Source organism: Melanerpes formicivorus, unplaced genomic scaffold (genome assembly GCF_026170545.1).
Source record: "Melanerpes formicivorus ecotype bairdi unplaced genomic scaffold, bMelFor1.0.p_v2 SCAF_12, whole genome shotgun sequence".
Classification (NCBI taxonomy): domain Eukaryota; kingdom Metazoa; phylum Chordata; class Aves; order Piciformes; family Picidae; genus Melanerpes; species Melanerpes formicivorus.
In genome coordinates this window covers 20,891,557-20,908,079 of record NW_027142364.1, presented here as the reverse complement: position 1 = coordinate 20,908,079, position 16,523 = coordinate 20,891,557, and the positions used below count along the sequence as shown (strand labels likewise).

The window sequence follows — 16,523 nt, the reverse complement described above, 5'->3', positions numbered from 1 at the left end:
TCTTGGCCACCTAGGCACACTGCTGGCTCATGTTCAGCCAGCTGTCAATCAGTACACCCAGGTCCCTTTCTGTTTGTCAGCTCTCCACCCACTCTGACTCCAGCCTGTAGCACTGCATGGGATTGTTGTGACCAAAATGCACTTGGACTTGTTGAATGCCACCCTGTTGGACTCTGCCCATCTATCCAGCCTGGCAAGATCCCTCTGCAGAGCCCTTCTGCCCTCTAACCAATCAACATCTGCTCCCAGCTCGGTGTCATCTGCAAATTTGCTGATGACTGACTCAACCCCCTCATCCAGATCATCAATAAAGATACTAAACAGGATGGGGCCCAGCACTGATCCCTGGGGGACACCACTGGTGCCTGGCTGCCAGCTGGATGTGGCACCACTCTCCACCACTCTCTGGGCTCGGCCCTCCAGCCAGTTCCTAACCCAGCTCAGAGTGCTGCTGTCCAAGTCAGGGGCTGACAGCTTGGCCAGGGGTTTGCTATGGGGGATGGTGTCAAAGGCATTGCTGAAGTCCAGGTAGACTCCATCCACAGCCTGCCCCACATCCACCAGGCAGTCACCTGATCATAGAAGGAGATCAGGTTGGAGAGGCAGGATCTGCCCTTCCTAAATGCATGTAGTAATCTTCAACTGGCAAAATGGTATGGTCCAAGCCTACACTGTGCTGGTTACCTTACTAGCAATGCCTCACACAGTAATGGAAATACTGACTGGAGTCTGCAGAAAATGTACTGCATGAAAACCAGTTAATTGTAGCATGCAAGGTTGAAAGGCTTCTTCATCTGGCAGGGGGAAAAAAGTGACTAAGGGCTGCAACCAAAACTCAGATGTATTCAGGCTGGAAATAAGGCATCAATTTAACAGGGAGAAGACCCTAATAATAGGAATAGACTTTGTGTTCAGACTCCTTCTGGAAGTATCTGTCAACACAGGGGTATGTGGATGAAAGGTAGGGCACATTTCTGCCCATATTAGGTTTGGAATTATACAGCAGAAGAGGTCAGTCTGCAGTGACTAACTTTGGACAAACTCAGGTCTGGAAAAAGCAGATCTGCATGAGCATTTCTACTTTTCAACTCACAAACAAGTTCTTTGCCATGAGGGTGGTGGAACATTGGAAAAGGTGGCTCAGGAAGATAGTTGAGGCCTCATCCCTGGAGATATTTCAAGGTGAGGCTCAACATGGCTCCAGACAACCTGATCTAGTTGAGGATGTCCTGCTTACTGCAGAGGGGGTTGGACTGGATGGTCTTAAGAGAGATTCCTTCCAACCATTCTATGATACTATGACTTGGATCAGATTGGATGAACAGATTATATAGACTTGTATTATTCAGAACAAGCAGCTATGGATATGATGATGTGTATGTAACTGAATGAAGGCGGACTCCCCTAAGGATTTGATAGAGTTCTTTACTGTATTCTGTTATTCTGAACCAAATTAACACAGCAAATAAGTAAGAGCAGCATCATTCTATGCAACAGCTGAAATAAGTCTTTCAAATTTCCCCCTTCCCTCTCCTTACTAATAAAAAGGGTTTAAAAGCATGCATTTAAAACAGGAAACTTGGACACCTTCAATGGAACCTACAAGGATGCTTTTAGGAATGCAAACAGTAACATGCTGTGAAGAGACTTTCTACACAAAAGACAAACAAGCTCTCTGAAAAACAACCAGCCAACACTTAGGAGAGAAGCATTTTGTTCCCTTTTGAGTTCCTTACCTCAGTCAGCACAGACACAATTGCATTGAGGACAACAATGACGAGAATTCTGAGGCGCCACTCGTATGGCACACACACCAGCTGGGAGGGAATGTTGGCAGATGTTAACAACACACAGAGGAGGTAAGTGCATCTCAAAACATGCTCAGCTAGACATTCTCCCTCCCTCCCACCTAAAGATCACAGGATCAGAGGGGGTTAGGGGTGGGAAGGGACCTTTGGAGATCAAGTCCAATCCCCCTGCCAGAGCAGGACCGGAGAATCCAGCACAGGTCACACAGGAACACATCCAGACAGGCTTGAAAGTCTCCTGAGAAGGAGACTCCACAGCCTCTCTGGGGAGCCTGTTCTAGTGCTCTGTGACCCTTACAGTGAAGGAGTTCCTCCTCATGTTGAGGTGGGACCTCCTGTGCTGTAGTTTATATCCATTGCCCCTTGTTCTACCACAGGGCACAAGTGAGCAGAGCCTGTCCCACCCCTCTTGACACCAAGCCTCAGATATTTATAGACATTTATTGGATCCCCTCTCAGTCTTCTCCACTCCAGACTAAACAGGCCCAGGGCTCTCAACCTCTCCTCACAAGGCAGTGCTCCAGTCCCTTCACCATCCTTGTAGCTCTCCATTGGACCCTCCCCAGTAGATCCCTGTCCCTCTGGAACTGGGGAGCCCAGAATTGGATGCAATATTCCAGATAGTGTCTCACAAGGACAGACTAGAGGGGGAGGAGAACCTCCCTGGATCTGCTGGACACAGTCCTCTTAATGCACCCCAGGATCCCATTGGCCTTCTTGGCCAAAAGGGCACATTGGTGACCCATGGATAACTTGTCATCCACCAGGACTCCCAGGTCCTTCTCCAAAAATGTAAAGCTCTGAAGAGGTCAAAGCCTGGCCAAGAGGCAGCCAAGGGTTACCCTAAGGAACACGGACACCTGAATATCCCTGCTGAATCTTACCTCGAGAAATGCGTCAATAGACTCAACAGGATGCAACATGATGAAAAATATGAAGACATAAAGAATGGTCACAGATATAACAAAGAGAACTGCAAAAGAAGAAGAAAAAAATTCATCAGAGTTTTAGACAGTTTCTTCATGCATCATAAGTTCATCACTTCCTGGAAACCAACTCTTTCCTCCCCCTAAACCACTTCCAGGTGGATGTTCATAATACAAGTTGTGCTGATAGTCGTAAAGAGACAGATGGTCAGAGCACACTTCTCACTGGCAGAGCTGAAACACACACACACACACTCTTCCACAAACAAAGCAACTACTAACACAAATTTCTGCATTTAGTACTTCCCTGCTTCCATCTCTGAATCCACAGAATCACAGAACTGTCAGGGTTGGGAGGGACCTCAAGAATCATCCAGTTCCAACCCCCCTGCCATGGGCAGGGACACCCCACACTACAGCAGGTTGCTCACAGCCACATCCATCCTGGCCTTCAAAATCTCCAGGGATGAGGCTTCCACCACCTCCCTGGGCAACCTGTGCCAGTGTCTCACCACCCTCATGGGGAAGAACTTCTTCCTAACATCCAATCTGAATCTACCCATTTCTAGTTTTGCTCCATTCCCCCCTGGTCCTATCACTCCCTGACACCCTAAAAAGTCCCTCCCCAGCTTTCTTGTAGCCCCCTTCAGATACTGGAAGGCCACAAGAAGGTCTCCTCAGAGCCTTCTCTTCTCCAAACTGTACTACCCCAACTCTCCCAGTCTGACCTCATATGAGAGGAGCTCTATTCCTTCAATCATCCTCATGGCCCTTCTCTGGCCACACTCCAGCATGTCCACATCATTGTCATAGGGACTCCAGGACTGCACACAGTAGTCTGCACACAGACCAGAGCAGCATAGAGGAGGAGAATCACCTCTCTCAACCTGCTGGCCACTCTTCTCTTGATGCAGCCCAGGATACAGTTGGCTTTCTGGGCTGCAAGTGTGCACTGGTACAAGTGCACCAGAAGGTAACTGTACTATGGTTCTCCTAGCTGAAGTGGCACAGCACAATTGCAAGCAAGACACGGATACACAAGGCACAGTCACTTGGGAGTTCTACTCAGAAGAGTGCATAGTAAGAAAGGACTCACAATTTTTGTAGCATGGCTGTCTGAAGGGTTTTCCTTTAGAAAAGACAATTGCCACTATGAGGTACTGAAAGCTGGATATAAAAAACAAAGTTGTGTTTTCATAATTCTTAATGTAATGTTCATCGTGAAGAGTCTCATTCTCCTGGTGTGCAGAGCTGGTGTTTGTGGCATGCAGTACATTACAGGCACTACAAGATGAGGGAAAAAAAAAAGCCAACACACACCATTTAATGGTTTTAATTACAGGCAGTAAGAAATAGTTCAAAGCTGTGGTAGGGAGGTAGCAATTTATGTCAGTTCTGAGCTTCGGGTTCTTTCATGCTTCCACATTTGCTAACTGAAATGTCTAGGAGCTAGCACTGCAGATACACTTTGAAGACTGGGAAGAAAATACTGCAGTCTAAACCAAACATAAAATATTACAACACAGCTTCCAATTCATGTTTCTGAAGATTCTTTAGTGGAACACTAGCAAGGAAACAAAGCTTTTGTACTAGAGTTAAAATAGGCCTGAACCATTAATGCCAAATGTCGGCCTCAACTGTCCAAAACTGAGAAACCTTCAGGCCCTGCAGTCTGTCTCTGACCACTGGCTGACTGCTGTGGATGGGTATGTTTTGCACAAAAGTATCTGCTAGCAGCCTAACAAGCTGCCATACAGAAGCTTTAATTACCAAACTTCCCCAAGGGCATCAATAAAAGAAGAGAGCATGTTATTGCCCACAGCAGCTTCCCAATCATTACTGCGTCCTTCCTGGAGCCACTGAAACACTTACTCAGATTCTGCTGTCCAAGGCTCATACCAGGACTGCTGTTTGACCCAAAAAAACCCAAAGGTTTGGAAAGCAAGGCAGATGATGATCTGAGACAAAACGGAACACAGAAGTGGACCTGAGATAAGACCTGATGGAGGCCTCCGCGCAACAAGCTCCTTCCAAGCAGGGTTCAGACTCACTGCAGGCAGAAAGGAAAATCAAATTATGCATTACATCATTATGGCTTTCCACAGTACCCTTCTTCACATTCTGTGGAATTAGAATGGCTTGCTCATGACATCACTTGAAAATCTAGTCCAGAACTGCAAGTGTGAAGCCGTCCTGAAAAGATTACGCTGCAACAGAACAATGCCACAGTGCCTTCTACAGGCTGGCTACCCTCAGTGGCACAGGATGGCAGGGGACAATAATAGAAGCCATGAGACTTGAGGAATGAGTAGTGTCTGGCCAAATTCCCTTTGTCTGGCACAAGGAGTTACAGCTCATCTCCTCAGTCTGCCATTTCTCCAAAGAAGCAATTTCTACTGAACTTGAAAACAGCTTTCTCCTGTTAAGCTGTTACATCTGAGTGCCTGGCTCGTGTGTGGAATGATAAGCTTTGCAGTAGAGCATTCTGTGGACACAAGTTCCACTAAAAATGCAAGAAACCAAACCATTTGAAAAAGATGACACTGGAACAAAGCCTGAGGTGATTTCAATATCAGTTTCCTCGTGTCAGGAGATACTTATGACTTCCTGTACTGTGAAGGATGACTTTTCATAGCCACAACTGGCTTTTCATATGGTGGCTTGTCACAAGCTTCAAGTGAATCTAACTCCATAGACAGTGATTTGGATTTTTTAATACATAACTGTAGTAGCTGTAACATCTTCAGTGTCACAGTGCTTACTCCAAACAGCATGGCATTAGGTATTAAGAAACATCTGACCAAGTGAAAACTGCTATGGAGAAGGTCAGCAGAAGTACTTCAGAGGGATACTTACTAGTGAAAACAACCACCAGAATGATTGCCAAATCGATGAAGAGAAACTGGAAATCTCCCAGATTGCTCAGGATCTAGACAGAAATCACAGCTGAAACATTGGTAAAGTCTTCACACCAAGAAGCATCTTACAGTGACACTCCTGTGGCATTAATTGCTTACATTTCACTCTATGAACAAGACAGCCTCTTGTCAAACTGGTTTGCTTTAATTGCAGGAGTCTTGGCTACCCTACAATTCACAGATCAAATCCTGGAGTAGGAAACAATTTCAGTTTCAAGACAGGCAACCTCTATGCAACTGAAATCTGTAAGCAAACTTTTACTGCTGAATTTTACAGACCAGTGAAATGATAGCTTAGGCCCACAGTTCTCCAAACACCATAACCTTACCATGCAGTCATACAGCTGTCAGAATTTCCACCTCAGAGGTCTTTTAATACTTTGCAAGCTTAACTTACCCAGAAAACACTCTAAAATACAGGATTTCTGTCACAAGCCACATTGTGACTCAAATCACGTTAAACAGGAAATATTCCATTGCACTCTGGTTTCCCCCCCCACCCCCCCGCCTAACTTCATACTTGCAAGCTGCTCTCTTCCAACCCTCACAGAATAGGAATGTATTTGTCTTTAAAGTCAAGCTATTTTAAAATGCTGACAAGTTTTAAACTGAAGATTGCACTGTTACCCAGTTCATATGCTTGTTTGGACTTCCCACTGTGCAGACTTTCTGCTCACGGGCATACAAAACACAGGGCCGTGGCGTTTCGGGATACGGTTTAATGGTCACGGTGGTCTTAGCTTGATGGTTGGACTCAATGACCTTAGAGGCCTTTTCCAACCCAAACAATTCAGTGATTCTATGTTTTTCATACAGTTACTATTAAACCCCCCCCCAACACACACTGTCAATGCTTTTAGTTCAACAGCAGGTTTTAGAATGCAGGTGTTATGTACTCAGGAGAGCCTTGCAACACTTTAGATTAAACATCTATGAAACTTCAAATCTCTGGAGTATGCTGGCACTGCTTAAGCACTTAGAGAATACTTACAGAATATAGCAGAGTAACACTGATGTACTGGATAATGCTGTACAATGCCATGAACTTAAATACACAGAAGGAAGTTATTAAAGCAGCACGGCCTTCCCTGTCAAAACAAATGCAGTGGTGTAACTAGAAAGCTTCCTGCGCAAGCAGTTAAACTCTGCTTAGCAAAACGTTAGCTGCAATCAAATACTTCAGCAAGCCCTCTGAGGGACATGAAGGTGAACACATACAGAGAAAAAAGGGTCAGAATGGGGCATTTTCAAGTACATCAGAGTTGCAAGCATGCTTTATGAGCCACCACCTTACTTCAGTGTTCATTGGACTTTTTCAAGTACATCGGAGTTGCTAGCACACCGTATGAACTGAGCCACCATCTCGCTTCAGTACTCCTTGGCCTTTATGTGGTTAGAGGTTTTAAAATGAAGGTCTGCTTGCAAAAGCTTCTATGAAGCACGAGTTTACTGCACAGATTGAATGAACATGCAGTCAGCCACAGAGCTGCTGACTTCCGAAATGCCTCTGATTACGCATTGCATCATTAGTTCCACACAAGACCTGAGGAGATTCTGCTCTGGACGACCTTTATCCAAAATCATTACCTAACTTCCAATTCTACAATCAAAAACTGGTCACATTCTATTTAGAAAATTTGTTTTCTACTTAATACCATACTGAGCAGTTTGCAAGCAATTACACTCTTCAGGTATTACACACAGCCTTTACTGAAGCTAACACAGTCACTAAGATAAAGGAAACACTAGCATCTAGAAGCCTGCTCACACTCAAAAAGGACAGACCCACTACATCATGGCATGGCAAACCTTTGCTCAGAGTACTTTCAGTAAGGAAACCCAACTACTGAAAATGTATGGCTTGTTCTTTAATTCCAACTGGGCCTGGGGGTACTAGTTGACAGTAGGCTGAACATGAGCCTGCAGTGTGCCCAGGAAGCCAAGAAGGCCAATGGCATCCTGGCTTGCATCAGGAACAGTGTGGCCAGCAGGAGCAGGGAAGTCATTCTGCCCCTGTACACTGCACTGGTTAGGCCACACCTTGAGTCCTGTGTCCAGTTCTGGGCCCCTCGGGTCAGGAAAGAAATTGAGCTGCTGGAAGGTGTCCAGAGAAAGGCAACAAAGCTGGGGAGGGGTTTGGAACACAGCCCTGTGAGGAGAGGCTGAGGGAGCTGGGGTTGCTTAGCCTGGAGAAGAGGAAGCTCAGGGGAGACTTTATTGCTCTCTACAACTACCTGAAGGGAGGTTGTAACCAGGAGGGGGCAGGACTCTTCTCCCAGGCAACCAGCACCAGAACAAGAGGACACAGTCTGAAGCTGTGCCAGGGGAGGTTTAGACAGGAGGTTAGGAAGAAATTCTACACAGAGAGAGTGATTGCCCATTGGAATGTGCTGCCTGGGGAGGTGGTGGAGTCACCATCACTGGAGGTGTTTAGGAGGAGACTTGATGGGGTGCTCGGTGCTATGGTTTAGTTGATTAGATGGTGTTGGGTGATAGGTTGGACTTGATGATCTGAAAGGTCTCTTCCAACCTGGTTTATTCTATTCTATTCCTACAGCATCCAATATATCTTAATATAAAACATGAGAAGTTAGACAGATGCATTTAAGTTCACAGCACGAGGCATTACCTGATCAGCTTTGGCACACAGGAAATACTAGGTGTTCTGGAAGTGAATGGTGATGCCACAGAAGCCTCCAGTTCAGACAAAGATATGCCACCATGTGCCCTCTTTAGTGCCTGCCAGTTAATGTTGAAAGAGAGAAGAATTAAAGCTCGCTCTCGGCCGTGAAACCTAACTGAACAATTCTGGATGGAGAGGAAAGCAATACTTACGCCACAGTCATTTGCTCCATCTCCACACATGCCTACATAATAACTACAAAAACCAAAAGCAGATGTCAGTATTGTGGACCCTTCCCTCATTGCCACTGATTGAGCTTATTTCCTTAAATACTTCTTTGTTATTAGACTTGTTCAGGGCTTGCATCATAATGAGTGATCAGTGATACTGAAAGCAAACACCCCTGCTATTACACATAAAAGAAGTAGACAGAGAAGTAACATAACTTAGACCAAACCAATAATAGTTATCAGCCCTCTACCATCCCAAGGTGGTCTAAAGCATCTTTGCTCTAGGCAGAGAGAGATCTTTGCAGTATTTGTATAGCTGCAAGGCCTGACACCAGCAGAGAGCAGCACACTGACCATTATCCAAACAGAAGTCACCTGCTCAGACTGCTTCAATACACAGAAGACATTTGATGAAGTTGTCTGCTAAGCCAAGTGACCAGGTCTACACCATGTGTTTGGAGGTTTAGTTATTCATCTTCTCTAACTTTCTGAGAAGCCTGGAACTTTCAAGACCAGCCAGCAGATGGTACTGCTCTCATGCTTGCTCAGCTAATGGGCTGATTTCCCAACTCAAGGAAATTAGATTAGCACCCAGACTTTTCCACGTGGCGAGACAGCTAGCAGCAGATGTCATTTTTAAACCCTATCAGCCCAAATGCTGTCAACCTTTCTGCTTTCTAAGATTAAGCAAAGACTTACTCTACGTTCTGCAAAGCTTCCACCAGCTGAGTTTTCTGATCGGGTGCCATGCGCGCAAACACGGTGCCATGCAACACAAGCTGGAAGACAGGAGATTCCTTAATGCTCACAGGGAAAAGGCTCTTCACTCTCAAAAGAGTCCATACTCAAATAAAATGCTCACCTTGGGTACCAGGTCCTGAAAATGCTCCAAAATCACTGCAAATGACTTCCCATTCATTGCAAAATGGTATTTGGTCATCTGGAGATCCTCAAGGCTTTCATGGACCAATTTAACTGGAATATCCTACCAGAATCATGGAATCATAGAATTGTCAGGGTTCAAAGGCACCTCAAGGATCAGCCAGTTCCTATCCCCATGCCATGAGCAGGGACACCTCACACTACAGCAGGTTGCTCACAGCCACATCCAGCCTGGCTGCAAACACCTCCAGGGATGAGGCTTCCACCACCTCCCTGGGCAACCTGTGCCAGGCTCTCACCACCCTCATGGGGAAGAATTTCTTCCCTAACATCCAATCTGAATCTACCCATTTATGGTTTCATTCCATCCCCTCCAGTCCTATCACTCCCTGACACCCTAAAAAGTCCCTCCCCAGCTTTCTTGTAGGCCCCCTTCAGACACTGGAAGGCCAGAAGTAGTTTAATGCTCTAGCTGCAGTGTATTTACACCCACATACACCTTGTAATTCCTAACTGACACTCAGAGGGGTATTCTTGCACAGGCAATACTGGGGGAGGTTGCTTGAATGCTGCTTGAAAGAAAACTTCATACATTGCAAACACTTTAGTAACAGGAAAACGTGGGCTAATGTTTCAACTACAAGCAGCTAGAACAGTCTTAACAGAAGGAAATGCAGAGAAAACCTGACTCCTGCAGAAGTGAAATATTAAATGTCACATCACAGTTATAAACCAGCTCCCCCAGCTGTTTTACTGCTCTTTGGTATTGTAAGACCTGAAAGTTAAGTAGTACATCAATTGTGAGCTGACACTTTACAGCAGATTTGCTATTTAAGAGAAAGATGGAAAGAAACTCACTCAAAAGGTAACTGCTTGCACTCTAAGGGCACAGTAATCCTCATCTTACCTCTGAGTTTATGGCTGGTGATGAACTAGTGCATTTTGCGAGGGTATCTGCATAATGCCAGTTGATCCTGGCAGCCTGCCCATCCTTTGGAGGTAGTGCTTCAGCAATAATGACCTTATCCTGAGGTAGAATCATTCCACAGTCTCTGGCCACAGAGATAGCAGTTAACATGTTATCCCCTGTGAAAAGGTTTCAGTTAGAAAGGGTTAACAGCATCTAGTGACAAGAGAGAAGCTAACAAAGCCAGTTTTAAACCAGCCTAACGTAGCAGGGACAACAGGAGGGTAAAACAAGCCTACAAACAAAACTCAAAGCCTAGCTTGTCAAGTCCCTCCCCTGCACTAACCTCAGCAGGAATTTTGTCTGCTTCCTTCAGCCATGAAGATCTCTCAGTAACCAAACTTTTGTACATATTGAAAATCAGGTAGAAAATTGCAGTCATTTAAAGTATCGGTTTTTTAAACAGGGTCAGAGAACACTGAGTTGCATTGCTGGCCTAGCAAAACATTACTCCAAAGTAGCTCTGACTTAAAAAAGCAAACACACACAGTGCATGGAAAACATTGAGCACAGGTACCCTGCCTGTGGATCCAAGCCCTTCCTACAGAAAATGAATTCATAAATCCAACACAAACTGTCTTAGAGGGCAATTCAAAACGGTGGGGACCCTCAGGAGGTCATCAAGTTCAACCTCCTGCTCAAAGCAGGGTCAGTCATAAGATTAGACAGGGTTTTCACACAGAATCACAGAACATTAAGGGTTGGAAGGGACCCTGAAAGATCATCCAGTCCAACCCCCCTGCCAGAGCAGGATCACCTAGAGCAGGTCACACAGGAACACATCCAGGTGGGTTTTGAATGTCTGCAGAGAAGGAGACTCCACAACCTCTCTGGGCAGCACCTTCCAGTGTTTTGTCACCCTCACAGTGAAAAAGTTTTTCCTTATGTTCACATGGAAGCTCCTCTGCTCCAGCTTGCACCCACTGACCCTTGTCCTATCATTGGACATCACTGAGCAGAGCCTGGCTCTGTCCTCCTGACACTGCCCTACACATCTTTATCAACATGAACGAGGTCACCTCTCAGGCTCCTCTGCTCCAAGCTAAAGAGCCCTCAGCTCCCTCAGCCTTTCCTCAGCAGGGAGATGTTCCACTGCCTTCCGCATCTTTGTGGCTCTGTGTTGGGCTCTTTCAAGCAGATCCCAGTCCTTTTCACCTAGTCTGATCTGGAAATACCTGTAAAGTTTTTTCCCCCTTCACTACAGCACAAAGTAAGCCGTGCATGAAGCTAGGGAGAGGAAACTAGGCAGCAGAATTAATCCCCGTGCTGGTTTCTGATCTGACTTACCAAAGTACCTTTCGTCCCCCCAAAAGCAGCAGATTTGTGTCTGAATATTCTCACAATCCTTTCTAAGTGTCTTGCTATAAACACAGTGTAATCCTAGCCTAACAACACTACAATTTTACTTCATGCACAGTAATTAGAGTAGGAGAAAAAGGGATGGCTTTGATGGATGTGAAGGCTGCCACGCTGACCTGTAACCATGACGGTGCGAATGTTGGCTTTATGCAAATCTTCAAGTACAGCAGGGGTCTCTTGCTTGAGCTTGTTTTGCATTATAATTAACCCCATAAAATCCATGTTACTTTCAATAGCATCTCTGTAGAAAAGGAGGCAAAAAGAGAGAACATTAGACTTATGCTCATTAGACACAGCTTCCACAGCCTGATTGTCTGTGTGTCGAAGGAAATGGAACATGTTAATTTTTAACCATGAAAAGTGAAGAATTTACTTTTTATAAGGTGACCTGAAAGATTTCACCACAAAAAAAAAATCAATTTCACTTATTTCACAGATTCACAGAATGGTTTGGGTTGCAAAGGTTAGGGTCATCTAGGTCCAACCCCACCACCCCACCACGGACTGGGACACCTTCCACTAGACCAGGCTGCTCAAGGCCTCCTCATACAGCCCTCACTCTCAGTCCAGCAGTGATCAATAAATTATTAGAAAATATTATTTTTAGAGTTAGATTTGGACTAGATGACCTTTGGAGGTCCCTTCCAACCCAGACCATTCCATGATTAAGTGTTCTCACTTGGCTTCTGTTTGTAGCTGACAACCAGTAGGCAAAAACGTGGTTTCCTCCCCTGAGTAATTCTTAGTTCCTTCCAGGAGAACTCCAAATCACACTCCCAAAAAGGTTATCACCAGAAGAAGTCCCCAGCCACAATTTAAGATTGGTTTGGAATCTACATCTCCACATTTCAAAATGAGCTGAATTTCAACCTACAATCATCTTCCCATGCCCAGTAAGATTAATAGGTACCAGCTAATTAAATAAAGCAACTAATTAACTTTGGGAGTAACATGAAAGTCCGTGTAATTGCAGGTTGGGTGTGTTACACTGCTGCCAGATGTTCAGACCTGAAACTCACAAAAACCCCACCATTTCTCTGCTTTGTGCTGCCCTTCAAAAAGTTCACAGAGCTGACAGCAAACAGCAGAGCCAAAGCTGGGCCCTTCCCAGCGATGCTACACGTTCAAACACAATGGAAAAAGAAACCATTATCCACAAAATTAGGACCACCTGCAAAACAGTTAATGGGAAGTACCACTTTTTGGGAGAAAGCAAGCTTTCTGCCTTCCCAACATTGCTGATAAGCTTTGCAATTAGAAAAATGAACCTTCTGCCTGCAGGTGAGGAAAAAGTTAAATCAGATGTCCACAGGAGGTCTTTTCACTACATGTCTTAATCTTAATCCACAGCAGCCCCAGGCACTGCTACAGGCTGGGGGCAGAGTGGCTGAGAGCAGCCAGGCAGAGAGGGACCTGGGGGTACTGGTTGATGGTAGGCTGAACATGAGCCTGCAGTGTGCCCAGGAAGCCAAGAAGGCCAATGGCATCCTGGCCTGCATCAGGAAGAGTGTGGCCAGCAGGAGCAGGGAGGTCATTCTGCCCCTGTACACTGCACTGGTTAGGCCACACCTTGAGTCCTGTGTCCAGTTCTGGGCCCCTCAGTTTAGGAAGGAGGTTGACTTGCTGGAACGAGTCCAGAGAAGGGCAACAAAGCTGGGGAGGGGTTTGGAACACAGCCCTGTGAGGAGAGGCTGAGGGAGCTGGGGTTGCTTAGCCTGGAGAAGGACTCAGGGGAGACCTTCTTGCTCTCTACAACTACCTGAAGGGAGGTTGTAGACAGGCAGAGGTTGGTCTCTTCTCCCAGGCAACCAGCACCAGAACAAGAGGACACAGTCTCAGGCTGTGCCAGGGGAGGTTTAGACTGGAGGTGAGAAGAAATTCTACACAGAGAGGGTGATTGCCCATTGGAATGGGCTGCCTGAGGAGGTGGTGTAGTCACCATCATTGGAGGTGTTTAGGAGGAGACTTGATGGGGTGCTTGCTTGCATGGTTTAGTTGATTAGGTGGTATTGGATGCTAGGTTGGACACAATGATCTCGAAGGTATCTTCCAACCTGGTTTATTCGATTCTATTGTATTCTTTAAGGGACAGAAGTATGTTCAAGTAACAAAGGAATCAGAGGAGGCTGTCTGTCATGTTAGCATAATCAGCTACAGTTCCTTTCAGGCTTAAAGATGATCCTCAGGCTTCATTTTATAGCAGAAACACTTTTGTATCTTAGATGTGTAAGTACTGTCCAGGGTACAAACAAAGAATAGATGGAACTACACAGGTCAGGACAGAAGAAAGCTAAAGAGTAGTAACTGATTTAAACAAAACTAAACATTACAACATTAATTCAAAGCATGCAGGTTCTACAGCTTGTTACTTATTAAGAAAAGTGAAGTCACTCTTACCTATTAATGGTCTGGACTTTGTGCCATGTAAGCTTAGACTCCAATTTTCTGTGAGCAAGAGCAATAACTCGGAAGCCCTGCTTAGTGTACTCTTCCAGGACACACTCAAAGTCAACAGGAACTTAAAAAAGGCCAAGTTTAGAGTTATTAAAATTAGTCATACCACAGCTGAGCTACAGAAGAAATAAAAACAGTTTGTTCCTTTACCTGTTTCCTGCTTACACAAGCTGGCAATCACTTCAGGGGCACCTTTCATGTAAGCATCCATTCTCTTCTCCCCTAGAACTCTGGCTATTACACACATGCGCTGCAAAACTGAAGAAAATGGAAACTGGCGCACAATTCCAATCTCATAACTGCTCTGTGTCACACAGGAAGGAAGGGAGAAAAGGGTTTACACATCCACACACCTTCCAAGAGAAGAGGTAACAAGCTTGACTGAAAAAAAGCTTACTTACCGAAAGCTCAAACAACTCCTGAAAAGAGAAGAAAAGAAACACATTAAGGTCGGTACTGTTTGTCTGGTTACAAACTATTGCCACTTAAATCACCAAGAGAGTCAAAAGCAAGCAAAAAAATAATCCATCAAGAGAAAAAACAAAAAATCCACCAAAAGAATCCACCAAGAGAATAAAAGGGGGAAAAAAAAATCCACCAAGAAAAGAAAAGGGGGAAAAAAAAAATCCACCAAGAGAACAAAAGGAAAGAGAAGAAAAATCCACCAAGAAGAGAACAGGAAAAAAAAAATCCATCAAGAAAATAAAAGAGAAAAAAATCCACCAAGAAAATAAAAGGGGAAAAAAAATCCACTAAGAAAATAAGAGAAAAAAAATCGACCAAGAAAATAAAAGGAGAAAAAAAAATCCACTAAGAAAATAAAAGAAAAAAAAAAAATCCATCAAGAAAATAAGAGAAAAAAATCGACCAAGAAAATAAAAGGGAAAAAAAGTCCATCAAGAAAATAAAAGAAAAAAAAAAATCCATCAAGAAAAGAAAAAAAGTCCACCAAGAAAATAAAATAAAAAAAAACACCAATAAAATAAAAAAAAAACCACCAAGAAAATAAAAGGGAAAAAAATCCACCAAGAAAAGAAAAGGAAAAAAAAGAATCCACCAAAAAACAGGAAAAAAAAAACACCAAGAAAAGGAAAAAAAAATCCACCCAGAAAATAAGAGAAAAAAAATCCACCCAGAAAAAAAAACATCCACCAAGAAAATAAAAGAGAAAAAAAAATCCATCAAGAAAATAAAACAGAAAAAAATCCACCAAGAAAATAAAAAACCCCACCAAGAAAATAAAAAAAAAAAACCAAGAAAATAAAAAAAAAAAACCACCCAGAAAATAAAAAGAAAACACCAAGAAAATAAAAGAAAACAAAAAAAAAACCAAGAAAATAAAAGGGAAAAAAAATGCACCAGGAAAAGAAAAGGAAAAAAAGAATCCACCAAAAAAAAAGGGAAAAAACCACCAAGAAAAGGAAAAGAAATCCACCAAGAAAATAGAAGAGAGAAAAAATCCACCAAGAAAAAAACCATCCACCAAGAAAATAAAAATGTCCAAGAGAGTCAGAGAAAAAAAAGTGTCCAAGAGAGTCAGAGAGTCAAAATCCTCTCAAGAGACTCTCACTCTCACTCTAAAGTCCCCCTGTACTTGTAACTGATCTCATAAATGTTGAGTGTCAATATCCTGCATCTGCTGAGCATCCTTTACTTCAAATGGGGCAAAACTTCACAGCTTGATTTCCATCTGTAAGACCATTTGATTCCTCTGTTGAGCCTATGTAAATGACTACACTGTGACAGTGTTTTGGAATAAGGCCATGACTAAGTATATCCAAAAAATGTCATGTAATCCCTTATTTTAACTCAAAGAATTGCTTTAGGTTTTCATACCATTTCTTGATTTGTTGCTTGCTTGGCCTCTGGGAAAAGCTGCTTTGAAGGTCGAACTACTGTGGGCATGATTCGATTATGGAGCGCCGTTTCCTCTTCGGTTGCTTCCTCCAAAATCTGCATTAAAAAAACAACCCATCAGCTACATTTACACATTCATTAACACTGATAATCTCATCATGGAGTTTTCAGGAAAAAATAAAAGCAAATAAAAATCAGGCTTGGAAGTCAGCCCAAGGTGCAATAATCTTTCTACACAAGATTTCCTGTGACAATTAAGTGTCTTGATTCAGCAGTTAAGATACACTGAGCTGATTTACACACCTCTTCCATGTGTTGAAACCTTGCCACAGAAAGCAGTAAATCAGCTCTCTGCATTCTTTCAGTTCTATGAATTGCTGCATTCACACTACATTTTCATACTAAAGACTTCCTTTGACCCATAAAGTTATTGTCAAAAGCCCATCATTTTTACAGTTAAGAGCTTGAACAGCACGTGATGGCTCATCTAATACGTAAG

General features: G+C 43.8%; 1 protein-coding gene across 9 annotated transcripts in view; it reads right to left on the bottom strand.

The window, feature by feature from the left end:
- Positions 1-16,523, bottom strand: part of ATP13A3 (ATPase 13A3) — a 77,464-nt gene that overhangs the window by 10,688 nt on the left and 50,253 nt on the right. For all 9 annotated transcript variants that reach the window (XM_068145640.1, XM_068145639.1, XM_068145642.1 and 6 more), the window contains 16 exons: positions 16,004-16,120; positions 14,569-14,586; positions 14,318-14,471; positions 14,111-14,231; positions 11,830-11,954; positions 10,295-10,473; positions 9,368-9,490; positions 9,205-9,284; positions 8,488-8,530; positions 8,282-8,391; positions 6,644-6,740; positions 5,591-5,663; positions 4,607-4,784; positions 3,831-4,018; positions 2,693-2,781; positions 1,737-1,817 (listed from right to left, as the gene is read on the bottom strand). In XM_068145640.1, the coding sequence (XP_068001741.1) occupies positions 1,737-1,817; positions 2,693-2,781; positions 3,831-4,018; positions 4,607-4,784; positions 5,591-5,663; positions 6,644-6,740; positions 8,282-8,391; positions 8,488-8,530; positions 9,205-9,284; positions 9,368-9,490; positions 10,295-10,473; positions 11,830-11,954; positions 14,111-14,231; positions 14,318-14,471; positions 14,569-14,586; positions 16,004-16,120 (1,776 nt within the window). The remainder of the gene's footprint in view (positions 1-1,736; positions 1,818-2,692; positions 2,782-3,830; positions 4,019-4,606; positions 4,785-5,590; positions 5,664-6,643; positions 6,741-8,281; positions 8,392-8,487; positions 8,531-9,204; positions 9,285-9,367; positions 9,491-10,294; positions 10,474-11,829; positions 11,955-14,110; positions 14,232-14,317; positions 14,472-14,568; positions 14,587-16,003; positions 16,121-16,523) is intronic.